The 17,465-nt window shown below is 37.8% G+C and overlaps 1 protein-coding gene across 4 annotated transcripts in view; it reads left to right on the top strand.

Annotated features, from left to right (window-relative positions):
- The first annotated feature begins 403 nt into the window (after nucleotides 1-403).
- LOC129244450 (uncharacterized) overlaps nucleotides 404-17,465 on the top strand; it is a 31,316-nt gene continuing 14,254 nt past the window's right edge. For 2 of the 4 annotated variants that reach the window (XR_008582368.1, XM_054882083.1), the window contains exons 1-10: nucleotides 404-1,034; nucleotides 1,524-1,606; nucleotides 1,688-1,834; nucleotides 1,893-1,985; nucleotides 2,055-2,263; nucleotides 2,317-2,482; nucleotides 2,551-2,713; nucleotides 3,015-3,072; nucleotides 3,135-3,218; nucleotides 3,311-3,443. Coding sequence is in view for 3 of the 4 variants with exons in the window: in XM_054882083.1 (XP_054738058.1) it covers nucleotides 843-1,034; nucleotides 1,524-1,606; nucleotides 1,688-1,834; nucleotides 1,893-1,985; nucleotides 2,055-2,263; nucleotides 2,317-2,482; nucleotides 2,551-2,713; nucleotides 3,015-3,072; nucleotides 3,135-3,218; nucleotides 3,311-3,443 (1,328 nt within the window). In the remaining variant the exon portion in view is untranslated. The remainder of the gene's footprint in view (nucleotides 1,035-1,523; nucleotides 1,607-1,687; nucleotides 1,835-1,892; nucleotides 1,986-2,054; nucleotides 2,264-2,316; nucleotides 2,483-2,550; nucleotides 2,714-3,014; nucleotides 3,073-3,134; nucleotides 3,219-3,310; nucleotides 3,444-17,465) is intronic. The other 2 variants (XM_054882084.1, XM_054882086.1) reach the window with 2 other exon arrangements.

The following is a 17,465-nucleotide window of genomic DNA, read 5'->3' as shown; positions in this document are numbered from 1 at the left end:
TTTGGAATACTTAAACTAGATTCAGACGATTACTTCATTTCAAGGAAAATACAGACTTGGACACAGCCGTTAAAATAATTTTTATCTGGAACCCGATCATTGATCACACATTAGAGCACGGCTAGTGATTGCTAACAGACCAAAATTAATTGTAAATTAACATGAAAAAATCTACCAATTAAAATTCCAGTTAATTGGGGATGAATTCTGTTAAGATTTCTATGTAATTAATCAAATGACTAAAAACGCTGGATGAACATATCCTACACGAAACACTTTTAGAATTTTAGAATTAGTCTAAAAACTGTTGAATGCATTTCTGACTTTAGGTTTATGTAAATTAGTTTGCACAGACTAAAAATTTATTTGGGTTCATCTCCTTATTGTGAATGATTCAAAACGAGAAGAAGCGAATACTAAGTAAAAATTTGTGCTTGATTTATTATTGCCTAACTGCAAAATTTATTAAAAATAGCAAAATCTATAAAGTTTTGCCGGTTTATTGTAAAATGTCACCAATGCTAAAGTGGCGGATATGTATTGACATTTGTTTTAATTGCTTGTTCCAAGTGTAGACTCATCAGCTGTGTGAATACCACATCATCACTGATAGTAGCAGTTTCAGTCGATTATAGTACACTTCAAATCCAAAATCTACCTATTTACCAATATAAATATTATAAAGGTTTTGAACATCACCTTTTATAGGACTATCAGTAGCCGCAAAGGTGTTTCGCCGTCGCAAAAGGTCCTGAGGGGAACGTTTACAAAGTTTCTGATATCAATACCCACAATTTGCCTAATAGGCAGTGCCAGTGCCAGTGGGAGTTGGGCTTATTACGATGGCAGACACTGGAAATAATGAAGGGGAAACACCTGCCCAACCGCCGTCACCACCCCAACAGCAGCAACCACAGCCGGCCGTAAATAATCCCAATGCAAACGTGAATGTGCCGAATATTGCAAATGTTTGGAATGTTGATTTAACTGCGAATCCATTTAATTTTAATAATAATCGAAATCGTGGTGGGCAAGTAAGTGAGATATTGTAAATAATTAATTATTGGGTGAACATGCTTGCCATAAATGTAACATTTCATAGCTATTACCAAAATTTCTTGAAATAATAACAGTACTTTTAATATTTTAATAATAACAAATACTAAAACGCATACATCTACGATATGTGCCTTAATGTTAGCTTACTAATGGGGTTTAGAGCCACCTCTGAATGAAACGGTTTCTATGTGAAATTCTTGGCCGGTCATAGTTTGTTGAGGGCCCATAGTAGACACAGTTGTAATAATATACATAGATAATTTTCAATTATTGCCAAAATGTATTGCGAACATGTATAAAAATCTAAGTTTTTAACAAAATGATGTGTTTTTCTAAAGCAAACAAACTGAATAGGTTGAGAAAGTGTTCTTACTGAATTGAAAGAGTCCTAAAATACAATTTTGGTATTGCTGTTAAATCAGTAGGAAAAATGTGTCTAATTACAACCCTATTGATACTTTCAGAATAATTTAATGAATGTGCGCGACCGGCTCTTTCATGCAATTTACTTCAAGGTTGCTCTTATGTATGCTCAAGTATTTCCCAAGTAAGTGATTATATCATCTGATGTTTAGTTGTTTAACTTTTACTCTAAAATACATAATGATATTATTATTTTCATAATAAGGCCTCTTCAACGAGCTCTGGAGTACTTAATTTTGCTCAAAGCATTGCTGTTCTTTTTTGCTCTGGTGTATATTCACTTAACGTTCATTAAAAACCCAGCTACATGTCTACAGAACGTCAAAGATTGGCCGCGGGAAGGAGTCTTAAGGTAAAGATGTTAATTAAATTTGGCAATACTAGTGGGATTACTTGAATATTTTCATTAGAGTTGAAGTCATTCCAAATTTGGAGAAGCACCGTGATTTGTTGTCAAAAACCAAAGCCAACGAGCAGTTAGTACGTTACCTACAAAATTACTAGTAAGACTAGTTTTTTCTCTTGATTTGCTACTGACAATAACTAAATTTGTTTATTTCTTTTGAAATTAGCCATTATGGTATCGGCCCTCAAACTAAAGTGAATCATTATCGCTTAAAAGAGTATGAACGCAAACTAACTCGCGCTGGCTACCAATTGCGACCTACTTTTACTTATGCAAACGAAACATTAATTTACTATTTTAAAACAGAGGCGATATCTGAACAAGCTTTGGCGAATAGTGCCGAAGAGAAGATAGAAAAACATGAAAATGACGATGGTAAATGATTTTATTGTGAAATATATTAGAAAATTCAATAATTAATTTTACAGATGAGCAGTATATTGTAGAATATTCGTTAGAATATGGGCACTTACGTCTTTCATCATCAACGCGCAAGCGGTTGAAAATCCCGGTACGTGTTGTTCAATTGGACCCGATGACTGACAAGTGTTTTGGTGATAAATTTAGTAAATTTTTGCTTAAACAGCTTTTAGGGTAAGAATAATGGTGAACCTATGAATAATATCTGTACATTTCTTGTAAATAAATTCATGCATTTACAGATATGATGACTTATTGATGGCGTCAGTGCGTGTTATCGCAGAGAAAGAGGATAATAAAGGATATCTACGAAATGTTATAACTGGCGAGCACTACCGGTTTGTTTCCATGTGGTGGGCTGCTTGGAGTTCATATCTGACTGCATTTTTTGTAATGGTGCTTTTTGTAAGTGTTACCGTTAAGTATTCAGATATGTGGCAGCTCTGAATAATCAAAATTAGAACAAAAATGTTTTCAATTTATGAACTTTTACTAGTATAATACGTTTTAAATTCCATATATACCTTTCCACTTATTCATTAGGGTATCGTAAGTTATTATTTTGTATAATATAATGAAAAGTACTGAATTTCGTATGGAAATCTTTCACCTAATCCTTCTTTTAGTATTAAATTACAGTGATTATCAATCGTAAAAAATTCTATTCGTTTGATTTCATGTAATATACGTATGCTTTTATTTCTAGACGTTTTCCATTTCGATGCTTTTGCGATTTTCTCATCACCAAATTTTCGTATTTATTGGTAAGTCCATCATACTCCTAATTATGTTTTGATAATTTAGTAAACGTTTTAATTTTTTGCAGTTGATCTTTTGCAAATGTTGGAATTCAATGTAACTGCGCGTTTTCCTATCGCTCCATTGCTCACTGTCATTTTAGCACTAGTTGGTAAGTAGTTGACCAGCTGAACAGTCTTAATATGAAGATAGTCTATAGGATTGTGTTGTTTTAACAATTCCGCTCGTATACTTTATTTTTAGGCATGGAGTCGATAATGTCTGAATTCTTTAACGACACAACAACAGCGTTTTATATTATATTGATCGTTTGGGTGGCTGATCAGTACGATGCGATTTGTTGTCATACAAGTATTACGAAACGGCATTGGTTAAGGTAAGCTTGAAGTTTGATGTAAAATTTAAAATATTTTTTTTTTTTTTACAACGAACATAAATTATTGCTTTTTTCGAAGAGAGTTGTATAAGTTCGAAGTGTAATAGCGGATGAATAAAGAACCAAAAGGAGGGGGAATTACTTGTTTGTGAAGAAGAAGAGTAGTCGAAAGCATTGGAAACAACTAAACACAAGAAACTACACACACACACACATATTTTTCTGCCATGGCGTTTTCCGCATAAAAACGCAAACAAACTGCATTTGGAGGCTTATATTAATTTGTGCTTTTACAATTTAACACGCGGAGCTTCGTTTTCATTAGTTTGATTAGTTTAAATCTCACAAATCACAAAACTACCAAGCCGTTCATTGAATTTTCACAAACATACAATTTATCTACTTTTATTTGTTTTGTTCGTTTCTTTTGTATTGCGAAATGAGCTGACGTCAGACTTGTCAAAATCGTGAAAAATAAGAGCACTGGTTTTTAATGGCGCAACCATAGTACTCAGTTTGCCTTGGATGGTATCGGTATATCAGCTGATTTCCTTGTTTTTTCTTTCGCCGTGTCCACGTGGCTGTCAGACCAGAACGAAACAAGGCGAATTCATTCTTTGTTTTCTACGTTGTTAATACTTTGCCGTGACAATAAAACGTACAAAACATTGTTGTTGGGCTAGCTTCACCACCTTTAACGGGGACAATGGCCCTCTACTGAGTTTTTGACAAAAATAATTGTCACTTTCAGTAAATTCCATATCAGATTTATTACAATATATTGACACATCGTCCCCATTATGCAAGAGTTATGAGTAAAAAATGGTAATCATGAATTCTTATCACAAAATAATAGCAACTAATATTGCGGAATTTACTATTTTAAAGCCACATAACTAGGTTGTTCAATAGGTTTTGCGGTTCGAAAAGAAAAACACAATTTTATGGTTTGAAATATACTTTATTATTCAGCATAGGCTCCCTGAGCATCAATACACTTGTTCCAACGGGATTCCAATCTATGAATTCTATCCCTGAAGTGAGAATCTGGAAGAGCTGCAAAATTAGCTTTCACAAATGTTATGACCTCATCGTTTGATGCAAAGCGCTTTCCACGCATGCATCTTCTTAGGTCTGGAAAAATATGAAAGTCGCTAGGAGCCAAATCTGGTGAATACGGTGGATGCTCCAACAATTCAAACTTTAATTCTTGGATTTTTGACATTGTCAAAATGCTCTTGTGACACGGTGCATTGACCTGTTGAAAAATATTTGTTTTTTTGCAACTCAACAATATTCAGAATTTATTGTTTTACAGCGGAATAACATCAAGACGCACACCAAAAATTGGAAGAGGAGCTCGGCCAAATACCCAAACAAAGTGTAATCCACAAAGAAAACTCCTTTCACATCTCAAACAACTGATTCTAACACCTTTTTGACCGAATTCTTGATAGAAAATCATTTTTTTACAGCGGAATAACATCAAGACGCACACCAAAAATTGGAAGAGGAGCTCGGCCAAACACCCAAACAAAGTGTAATCCACAAAGAAAACTCCTTTCACATCTCAAAAAACTGATTCTAACACCTTTTTGACCGAATTCTTGATACAAAATCATTTCGAAGCCGAAGAGCGGTTCACCCTACTCTTTCGCCTCCTGTTTTGATTTAGGATCGTGGTGATAGGCTCACAAAATCCATTTTATTCACTCGAAAATGCTCTAAATACTGCTGAGAAAGTCGCATTTGAATCTGTTTCTGTTCCACTGTTAGCGAATGTGGCTCCTATTGAGCACACAGCTTTTCGAAACCCAATACTTCAGTCAAAATCTTGCTTATACTGCCCAATGAGATGCCTAGGGCTTTTACTAAATCTCTTTTAGTCACTCGACGATTTGCCAGGTATTTTTTCTACGATTTCTGGTGTTGTTGCTGTTGTTGTTGTTGTAGCAGCATAAACATTCCCCATACTTACATACGAGGAATGCTGCTGGAGTGACAGTCCTTGGCCGGATATAAATCCGGGTCGTTTCGGTAACGTAGAACCGACGATCGTGGAAACGGTGTTGTTGCTGTCTTGGCCGTCCTTGACGTGGATCGTCTTCAAGGCTTGAACGACCACGTTTAAATTTAGCATCCGATCTTTCTACTGTGCTAATTAATAGCGAAAAGTCTCTAAACACTTTCAACATTAATAAATTTCCGTTGCTTTTAAACCTTCCAAAAATAAAAATTCAATTCGTGCACAATACTTGATTTTTTTCCATTGTCGAAAATACTGTGACACTTCGGTACTAAATGACAAATTGACGGACTAAAATGAAACTTCAAATACGTTCATATGAAGAGTGTCCCAACATAACAAAAACACAAAAAAAAAAAAAAATTAGGCTAGTAGCAACTCTCTTATCGAACCTCAAAACTTATTGAACAGCCTAGTATGCATAAAAAATAAAAGCATACAAAATATGTATGTATATAAAACAGTTTTTTTATTTTGATTGTTTCATTCGTGGGAGCAGAAAACATTAGTATCCTGTGGCTGTGTGTCCTGTACGAAGAGCAAGTGCTTCTCGGCAGTTTTTTTTTCATTCATTTAATTTTGAGTTTAGGAATGCAGCGGGATGATAAAAAATCGCGCAAGTGTCCCGCATTGTCACTACCCTAAGATAACTATCAGTAATCAGTGATTTCTGTTTGAATCTGAATCTGATACTTTATATATTAAAGATTTTGCACGTTTTAAAAATATTTAGCAATATTTTTCACAAATAAATATTTGCGGTGGTAATTGACTGTTATTAGAAATTCGGCATTGGCGGGGTTTGTGTTGAATGTACTTGTATAAATTTATATAAATACATATGTACAGTGTGCTCCCTCCTAACGGACACCTCTCTCACGTGGGCACTTGTTTTCAGTACATACCAGAAATCCTTCAGAATTAAAAAAAAATATTTTTCTGTTGAGCTGACAACCCTCCCATAACATATTATTAACTTTTTTTTATCTTTTTCTCATAATCGGACAAATTTTTCATCCCGTTAGGTGTCCGCTTAAGAGAGAGTACACTGTATATGCTGCATATTATAGAACCCTTTTCATGCAATCGACAGCTGTATGACAATTCAGCCCTTGTGCTGTCATTGCATACCTATTTACCCCCTCTTTCTTTGTCTTATGAAATTTTTCGGCTTTTTTGCAAAATGCGAGAATGTTAAATATTTTTAGGGGGAAACAGTGATTCTGATAAATATTTCGCCCACATTCTATCTTACGGTTTAGTTCTATGCCGTGAACCAAATAATTTTTAAAGAGTGAGAAATTTTTCTAAACCACTAAAATTTGCCTAAAAATAACCATCTTAATAAACCACCCATAGCTCCGAAAGGTAAATTGTTTTGTTGTAAATAACAGGAGTCAATCAAATTTTATTGAATCAATCTTTCTTTTATACATACTTTTTGTTCGGTATCGAACCAGTATTACACAGGTTTTATTTACCATTTGATCTCTACCAAATCTAAAGAAGTTAGTGCCGAAGTGCTAAAATTTATGTAATTTGTATGAAAAAAAAAGAAAATGCTAAGCTTATTCGTATATATTTCCGTAGAAAATTGCCATTTTCTTCAAGATTGAAGTTTTGTGCTGTTAATTTCGATGCATTATTTTGTTTTATTTCGATAAAGAATGTAATACCTACTTTGAAACTTCTCCACCAAGCCGAGTAAAAAAAATTCATTCCACGGTAAGCAATTTTAGGACTCCCACTAGTGTGGAAAATGGAGAAAGTCAAAGTCTTAAGAGGACAATAATTATAAACAAAATATTTTTTATGCTACCCCAGAATAATTAAAACCAAACAGAACTGCTTCCAAACGGTGTCTATGTATATACAAACAGCTAACGATAGACTAAAAAATCATACATTAAAAACTTTGTCATTGAGTACTTAACTTGCTAAAATATCAAAGAGAACATTACACACAGATTCTGCGTACTGTACTTGTTGTTCTTGTAACAGTTCATCAAGCAATACCAGTACGTTGTAGTCACTGGTCGTCATTGTCTATCTCATCTAAAGGTATGCCTAAGAAACGTGGTGTTTCGTCGGGTTGGATTCAAAGGGAAAGAGATGTTAAGTGCGTGGGTTTAAGGGGTATGTGAGTAGATGGTTAGCATCGTGCGGGTACCTTCAAACGGCGAACATATGTTTAGTATGTTAAGATCGATTCTGGATAGGTGGGAGTTTAACTTAATACAATATCCTCACGAAGGAACCTGCATTAACACCGATTACAATATCAGCCTTGAAATCCAACGGAGAATCTCTCTTGCCATGACTGCTACTTTGGATTAAGTAGGCAATTGAGTAGTAAAGTTCTCTGTCGACGAACGAAACTAACACTCTATAAGGCTCACTTCATGGCGGTCCGATAAGGCTTCCCTTGGAGTGTTTGAAACAAATATTTTGCGTAAGATTTTTGGACTTTTGCACGTTGGTGGCGGTGAGTATCGCAGGCGATGGAACAATTACGACGACACAGACATAGCGCAGCGAATAAAAGTTCAACGGCTACATTGGCTGAGTCATGTCGTCCGAATGGAATCAAACGCACCGGCTCTGAAAGTATTCGATGCAGTACCAGCTGGTGGTAGGCGAGGAAGAGGAAGGCGTCCTCTGCGTTGGAAAGATCAAGTGAGGAAGGACTTAGCTTCATTTGGTGTTTCCAACTGGCGCCGGTTAGCACGATAAAGAAACTACTGACGCGCTTTGTTAGACTTGCTAAAAATTGCGTAAGCGGTTATCGTGCTAATCAAGAAGAAGAAGAATTGTGCTAAAGTAAAGATGCAGCTAAAGCTTGTTGTGCAGTGCAGTGTAAATCAGCGGTCGTCTTCGTCTAACTGGTAGGCCGAGGAAACTATCTGTTTCGATAGGCTGGGTCCAGAGGGGTGTTAGATGAGTGGGTTTAGTGGGGCATTTGGAAAGGTGGTTGGTGTCGTGCGGGATGCCTTCACATGCAGGACATATGTTTGGTATGTCGGGGTCAGTTCTGGATAAATAGGAGTTTAACCCGCTACAATATCCAGAACGTAATTGTGCCAAGGTTACGTGGGTTTCACGGGGAAGCGGGAGCTTAAGAAGGTGGTAAGAGTCTCCCGATGAATGCCGTTTATTATCTATCTAAACACTGTCCGGTCCAGTAGTTGTCTATTCGTGGTGTCCTGGATCTCATCGGCGTAATTGAGGAAGTGTTTCCTGGCGGCTCTGGCTCGAGCAGGTGTGTACATGGGTGAATCCTGCAGTAGCACCCAAGCAGAAACTGTTTGCTGAGCAGTTTGTTGTGCTCCTTTGCAGGTAGCATCTATGCCACGTTGTGAAGGTGTTGAAGAGGGGACATCAGGAGGCAACCCATCGCTGTCCGAATTGCTGTGTTTTAGAAAGTGTGGAGCTTTATCCTCACTCAGGTAGTTAGCGGACCACCTCTTCAGCCCTGGCGGCAGTGTCGACTGTGAAATGTCATGCAGTAGTGGAACGGCTGACAGAATCGAAAGCCTTCTTCAATTCCAACGCTACTAGGACAGTCCTCTCGCTGGGGCGGTTTTGGTTAAGTCCGCGGTTTATCTGGGTATTTATGACGGTGAGTGCTGTGGTGGTACTGTGCACTCGTCGGAAGCCATGCTGATGTGGGGCTGGGGCCAGCTGTTTCGTGTAGAGTGGGCTGAGTAGGAGGGCTTAAAGTGTCTTCACTACTGGGGAAAGAAGAGTTATCGGCCGATAAGATTCCCCCAGGTTTCAGTAAGGGGATCACTCTCCCTGCTTCCTCTTGTCTAGAATAATGAGAGTGGCGAAGGACATATTGAAAATCCTTGTGAGATACCTACTCCCAATGGACCCAGGTGTTTCAACATCAGCATGTTTAGTCCGTCAGGACCAATGGCTTTAGATGATTTGGTTTTGTTGATGGCCCTCTGAACCCCATCACAAGAGAAAGTAAGTAGCGCACTAGTGTTAGTTTGTGCAGCCGTCTGGTGGCACGACGTTTGGATCTGTCGGCCGGCAGACGCAGTATGAATTGCCGGCTAAAATAGCTCGCGCATCTCTTCGAGTCCGACGAAATGCAGCCGTTAAAGGTGATGGCCACCTTATCGTTGTACTTCGTCGGGTTCAACAGGGACCTTACGGTGAACCAGAGCTTACTCACACCAGTGGTAAAGTTGCAGGTCTTCAGGTGATTCGCGGAATCAAAGTCGGCAGGTCTCTCAATCGAGACGATAATGGGAAAGTGGTCTGATGCAAGCAATAGCATACGTCGCCAGGTTATGCTATTTATCAGACCAACACTAGCTGTTGTTATGTCAGGCGAGCTGCTGCAATTACCCACTACCCTGGGGGGGGGGCGTCGTTCATCATAGTGTTGAATGTCGAATCGTCTATTTGCTCTGTCAAGTGATGTCTCCTACAATCGTTTGGCAGGCTTGAATGGCAAAGATTGTGATGCGAATTAAAGTCACCTACAACCAATCGGGTTTCACCTCTGATGAGCGCACCAATATCAGGGTGATCTGCAGCCGGGCAGCAGGTGACAGGAGGGATGTATATATTAAACATTTCGAGCTCGGTATCGCCTGACCGGACAGCTATACCTTGACATTCTAAAGTGGTGTCCCTGCGGTCGATGCCTTCGTTGATCAGACGATCCTGCACTGTGGGGTGTACTATGAACACTAAACCACCACCGCTGTCTCGCTCGCGATCTTGTCTGTGCACGTTATAGCCATCCCTGGAAGAGCTAGCGTGCAGCTTGGTTTCTAGGAGCGCAGCTATTGGGATTCCATGTAGGCTCATAAAGTCGACGCATCACGGGTGATGCGCAAGCCTGAGCATCTCCGAAAGTGGCACCAGCCATTGCCAAAATTGCATTCCATTTTTCTGGGCTGACACACAGAAGAGACTGTACGGGGGACCAAAAGCTGCTGGTTTGTCCCCGCACTACTGTTGGAGCAGGAGGGATGGGGATGGGCTATGTTGGAGGAGTTCTGTTGCGCCGATAAGCTCCTTACCGTAGAGGTATGGTTTGTGGTGGCGGTTGGTAGTACCAGCCTCTCAGGGGTGGCCGTTGAGGCATGAGACGCCTTCCGGCGGGAGCAACATGAGGTCGCATACCGTGGGACCACTCCCTATGTGATTTAAAGCCTGAACAGGTCTTAAGGTGGCTCCACCATTTGTTGCACCTAACCGAGGTGGACTTCGAGTAGAGCCGTTTATGGCAATCGCAGCAATAGAATACCTCTGATCCAGGGTTGGATTCAATAGCAGCCCTGAGGAGAAATATTTAGGGCAAGATTGCTGCAGGGAATTGCTCCTGTGACGATAGAGGGGGGATGATATACGGTCCACTAGATAGGGCTAGTTTACTGGGGCGGCAGCCCTTGGACGGGGAAAACCCTAGTCATTCCGGTAACGTAGACCCGGCTGCTATGTAGCTAAAGCTCTTCGTCTGCGATGGGTGGTGGGTAGACTCCGTGGACAACGTTCGAGGGTCGGGGCTCGTGAGTTTACGAAGGTGATAAGAGACTCCCCGTGAATATCTTTTAATGCCTGTCTATTAACCGTGGACCAAATTGAGTGGTATTCGATCCTGGATTTCGTTAGTGTAGTTGAAGAGATGCCACCCGACTCGCCTGGGAGGTGGATCAGCCTACGGGATGGTTCCTACGGTAGCAACCCAGAAGGAATTCCTTGCCAAGCATCTTACTTATTATTTGCTAAGCTGTCCGTAGAACATTTTTATTCATTATATTATTATTCAAAGCTCTGCAATCAGTGAATGATGAGTTAATAAGTTACCTCCTATGCAGACTGTATTCAGCCGAAATAAAGTATTCTACTCAATTTCAAAGAAGGCTGATGTCCCGTAGAGTTAAAAATAGTAATCGGAAAGAAAGGGTATCAATACACTGCCTCTTTATCAACTTTAAGTCGCTTTGCCCATTAAGGTCGTAATGTGTTTTGCATGGTTTGAGTCTAAGGCTTCTCGATACTCAAGAAGGACAGTTAATGTTGTCTTCCGCCAAACAAAAATGGAATTGACCCTGTTCTTGTTCTTCTTAATTGGCGCAATAACCCCTTACGCGATTTTGGCCGAGTTTAACAAAGCGCACCAGTTGTTTCTTTCTCGTGCTAACCGGCGCCAGTTGGGCACACCAAGTGAAGCTAAGTCCTTCTCCACCTGATCTTTGACATAATTTACTCGACCCTCCAAAGAACAGTAGATTTCCAAAGAAACAATAGTATCAGCGCGATGTCGATTAATCAGTTTACTTGCCGCCATGAATGGCTATGAACCGTTCAAGTATTATTTTTTTAACTTTAATTTCTATAAGTGTATTTGATTTCCACGTGAAACATTTATCACTTATTATGTGTTTTATTTTTTATTTTTTCATGAAAAAATTGATTTGGAAATGTAAAACTGGATTTAGGTGATTATTAAAGAAATGTGAGTTCAAGTGAGTGCGGTGGGGCACAAAGATATAGGGAGCTGGACCACCAGAACGTACGTCCGCAGCATAATCCTTCTGCAAGATCCTTCATCACCACACCACCATTTTATTAAATATTTCCCTTTGGTATTAAAAAATTCTGATGCGACGTCGGGAAAGGTTTCTACTCTGAATCCCTACAACTATCTAAGTCAATGCACCTCACAAGCAAAGCCATCTATTAAAGGAAAAGCTAAATTTTCGGTTAATTTTGACTTTTTTCCACCGTGTGCCGTGAGAATGGATGCAAATCCTACCACCTGAAAGTAATTGGCAGCTTTTATTACATTTCAAGTGCACACATTATTTAAGAATATTTTTTGTTTTGAAGTTTATAATGTTGAATATTTTTACATTACATTTTTTATGCAACCTTATCAATTTCCTACTTCTTTGTGAATAATGCTAATTAATCATATCGATACCGTTATTTGTTTCTGAATTTGCCGATGTGCCGCACGCTCAACGATTTTAGGCTTTACTCGACATATTTACCTTTTATTCAAACATAGATTTAATTTTGTATGCAGCCCGCGTAAAAATTTGGCAACTCAACATTTTAACAAGATTTGCCTATTTATTTATTTTTTAATTTAAATTATTTGTTTATAAAAATATAGTTTTAATTCTATAATAAAGCTTATTTCTGCTCAAATATGAACGAGACGTTATCAATAAAACGGTCCGCGGATGACATATGGCAAAAATAATTTTTTTGTTTTTTGGTAGGACTGTTATAAGCTTACATGGCAAATTTCAGCGTGATATGTCACATAGTTTGTTTTCTGTGCTACTGTAAACAAGTCAAGCTCGAGTGTGTTCTTCGAATTCTCTTTTATGACTTCAATTGTCTCAAAATGATTTCCACGGAGCGGCAACTTGAGCTTGGGAAACAGGAAAAAGTGACATGGAGCCATATCAGGCGAATACGGTGCTTGCGGAACGATATTGACATTATTTTTGTTCAAATAATCGCGAACAAGACGTGATGTGTGAGCTGGTGCATTATCATGATGCAAGAACTTGTGACTTGTTGTCCCACAATTCCTTCCTTTTAAGACGAATGTTCTCGCGCAAACGATTTAAAACGTCTAAATAATATTCAGCGTTAACCGATCGGCCTTGCGGAAGGAACTCCGAGTGCACCACACCTTCGTAATCGAAAAAAACATGCAGCATAACCTTAATTTTTGAGCGACTTTGGCGTGGTTTTTTGGGTTGATGTACGGCCCTCTTTGAACGATTTGTACCACTGGAAAACACGTGCACGCGATAGAGCAGAGTCCCCATAGGTTGTCTGCAACATTTTTAAGGCGTCTGAAGCCGAAATTTTGTTGGAATAACAAAATTTCAAACAAATTCTTTGTTCAACTTGAATTTCCATCGTTAAATTCGAAGAACACAGTCGAGCTTGACTTGTTTACAGTATCACAGAAAACAAACTATGTGACATATCACGCTGAAACTTGCCATGTAAGCTTATAACAGTCCTACCAAAAAACAAAAAATTTATTTTTGCCATATGTCATCCGCGGACCGTTTTATTGACAACGTCTCGTTCATATTTGAGTAGAAGCTATATTATATTTAAACTTTAGCTTTTATAAGTAATCTATTTGATTTGTACTTTAATTGATGAAAGAATAAATAAATAAATAAAATACTTTGCCAGTCCATAAAATAACCAAAGTCAAATTTATCTTAATTATTTTTCTGATCACAGTAACAAGCCTAGCAATAATTGAAATGATCCTTTAGAAAAATCTTTACCTAAAATAATTGAAATTATCCTTTACAAAAATCTTTACCTAAAATCTCTTTCATTCACCTAATCAGATTGCATTTAAGTTCAGCATTGCTCCTTTGGGATTTTGTTCTCACTTATTCGTTCTCAACTTTTTCCATTTTTTTGATGACATGATAACACTTTTTAGGGGCCAGGTAAATTGGCATCTTTGAGGCGCAGACTTACTACGTAGATAATTATTTAGCAAAGAGAATTTCATCGTGGCATTAGAGCTCCAATAAAATGCTTTACACTCATTAGAGTACAATAGCAGAAAGTACTTGAAAATAAAAGAATAATAATAAAACTAACATGACTTTCTAAAATGAAAATAAAGTCATTTGGTTTTCCGCGCTGTTCATTGCTGTTACTTATAAGCTGGCGTTGCCATGCTGTGATATTACTAGGAATTCATTAAGCGCACGGAGAACTGTGTACTCCTTGAAGCCAAAGCATTTGTGGCAAAGTTTGCAGGAGGTGGTGGCGAGTGGTGTAGTTGTATCTGTGGTACAATAAAAATCTTACAAACCAGGCCCATCTCTGTAAGCTGAGATTTTGCTACAAATGTGCGACGAGAAACTGCTTCTGACTGCCTACAGCTTCCTGCTTTGTCGAGTGCCATCCGCCAACGAGCATGGTAATGATGGAGATTGTACGAGGAAGGGGCGTTTGCGGCGGCATAGCGATGAATTGAGTATTTGTTGAATTCCCATACACTTGTTATAATTCCAGCTCGTTTATATGAACACACGTTCTTATGCACGTGTTTACGGGTGCGCTTATGGGTAAGTGTGTCTGATTGTATTGCACACACATATGTGTAGACTTGTATATATATGCACATATATACATACATGAATGTGTAGATATGTTTATGAGTACATACGTTCGTTCATAAGCAGCAAAAACCTTCACGCCGGCAGCAACAGATTGTTGGTAGGGATGGTGATGGAAGCGCAGATGCCGTCGATGGGGTACCGTTGTGCGGGTGCCGTTGGTAGTTAAATCTGTAATAAGCGTGGAGTAGACGGCGTTGAGGTCATGATATTCTTCCTGCGTGCTTCCACTTGATTTTGTACGTTAAACCAACTTACTTGCCCACATTATGCAGGTGTGTGTGTATGGATGAGTGTAAGGCTTGTTTTCATATCTCTGGTTCTCGCTTTTATGGCTTTTGTTGATGTTTGTTATTTTTGTTGCTGTTATAACTGTTTCCTTTGGTGTTTTTGTTGATTGAGATCACGTTACGTAAAGCGAAATTGCGTTAAGTTGTGTCGTGTGAACTGCCAAGTGCTTAGAAATGGCCGTAGCTTGGATTGGGGGAAGGTGAGATGAAGAATATGGCTGCGAAGATGGAAGAGGAAGTGTTTTGTGTTTCTAAATGTTGAAACGAGGTTGAGTCCTCTTTATTTTTTATTGTACTTGTTTTTCTTGTAATGTTAGCTGCGTTAACTTTCACTGTTGCTGTTTGCTTTCATTCTAAGGTGCAGCTGATGGGTGTACATAACTGGAAAATCGCTTTATTATCGTCAATGTATACCTGAAGAATTGTTGTTTGCTACCTATTATTCAGTATGTTTTTCTATTTTAGTTTTTTGTATTTGTATGTGCCTATGTGTGCGTGTTTACGAGTATATTTGTTTATTAGATACGTATCTATAGTCCTGAACCCGTGCACTCGTAAGGATCTATTTGAGTGCCACAATGCCAGGGTTTGCTAGTATTTCTATCTGTATTGATGCAATTTTCATGGTTAATATTGCGGAATTTCTAGTTCTCTAAGTGTTATTTTTTTATGACATGTTTTATACTTTTTGCAACTTCTGTACGTATCGACAAGTAAGTTTTTGTGTAAATTAAGTAAGCCGACGGCGATAGGACTACGTCGCCTGGTAAAATAGTATTATATTACACACGGGGATATTATATATTGTTTGGGGGAAAAGAAGTGCATAATTTTCTCGATCAGACATTAAATTTATTTAGTCAGATCCATTTTTCAGTTTAGATCCATTAAAAATGAAAGTTTTCAGTAGTAATTTTTCTCTTATAGTGCTTGTTGCCTGAGGTGAGTAATGGTGAGTCTCCCAGGCCTCGCTCTTTGGAACTCCCTTGTACACAGTCTTTGCCCTCCGTCTACGTTCTCTCACTTAACGTATCGTTTTAAAATAAATTAAAAGGTCTTGCCTAATAACAAGCAGGTTGACCTAGGAAAAAATAACTGGAACGCGTAAGGTATTAAATTTTGTATATTTACATTTTTGAGACACTGTGCATATGAAAGTCGGTAATGAAATTTTATTAATTATCATATTTTTTATATTTTATGTATACATTTTGTTTTGTTAATTTTGTTTTTTTTTTTCTTTATTCTTACGCGCATCCATTTACAGCTCTTTTCTTTGCCAACTGCAATCCAAATAGTTCAGTGCTGTCAAATACATATAAGTCCATATGTATCTAGGGGTACTAGGGAAATATCCTTGAATCAGTTCTACGAAATCAAACTTCTTAAAATTATTAAGTTATGGAAACTATGCATTGAAGACCTTTCAGCAAACAATAATTCAGCAATACTTAGAACATAATGAAATAAAAAAATTAATCGAGATAAATTAATTTTTAGGCTCAGGCAATCAGTATTGGTCAAGAAATTCTGGGATTTAAAAGTAATTGGCTTCATCGCTTTTACAAGAGAGAAATCAGTAAAAAAAAAACGCTTCAAATTCGATGGTTGACTGCATTTTGTGTTGTTCTAGGATCTTATAATTGTCATTCATCTTCTTCGCAAGCCCAATTATACTACCTCTATATGTTATTTTTTTAACGAGAACTGCCTTATTTTGAAGTCTTGCTATATATGTATATTGGAGCATAGAAAATATATTGCCATATAATCCAAATATTACCAAATAAGCGGCCGCTGCTTTGTGGTTGGACGACGTTGCGCTCCTTCATTTTTTATGTGAAAATAATGGAACTATGTTTCGATTCCCCATGTTCGGGATAATGGCCTAACTTTTTATCCAACTTACAGTATGTGTCTTCATGTTTACTTAGAAATGTACGATTGCATCGAAAGATTCACCTAATCAGAGTGGTTGTGTAGGAAAAGAAAAGGCTCCCCAAATGTCTCATGGTTTTTGTAATTTTTACGAAAGAAATCTTATTTTACTCATCTCATCCATTTTAAGTGTACAGTATTGAATTAAAATAATTTTAATTTTATGCATTTTTAGTTTTAATAAATATCCAGACAAAAAATACATTAACATTTTAAAACTTCTCTCAAATATGTGGATAACCAACGATTGCCCTCCAGCGGAGAGAGGCAATAATAACTTTTCGGAACTGTGTATACTTTATTTAATTCCGAAGGCAAGCTTCAAATCGGGTAAAAAAAGGTTTTACTAAAATTTTTTCTAGACTTCTTTAGCTATAATAAGGGCTTTTTACTTACGACATTGTATCAATCAAACTTTACAGTATTCCTTCTTCAGAGGGGATCATATAGTTTTTTTTTGTAATATAATAATATAGTATTTTACTTTGACAATGACAGCTCTTTCCCGCCGGAGATCTTGACAAAAAGTCAGCATCATAATCGCTTTATACTTGAGCAACGTTTGAAAATATTACCAACTTAATGGACAACAATTTTGTTCGAAAAATCATCTTTTGTAACC

This window comes from Anastrepha obliqua, chromosome 4 (genome assembly GCF_027943255.1).
Source record: "Anastrepha obliqua isolate idAnaObli1 chromosome 4, idAnaObli1_1.0, whole genome shotgun sequence".
NCBI classification, from domain to species: Eukaryota; Metazoa; Arthropoda; class Insecta; order Diptera; family Tephritidae; genus Anastrepha; species Anastrepha obliqua.
Note: the sequence above shows the minus strand (reverse complement) of the source record. Positions and strands in the feature narration are given on the sequence as shown.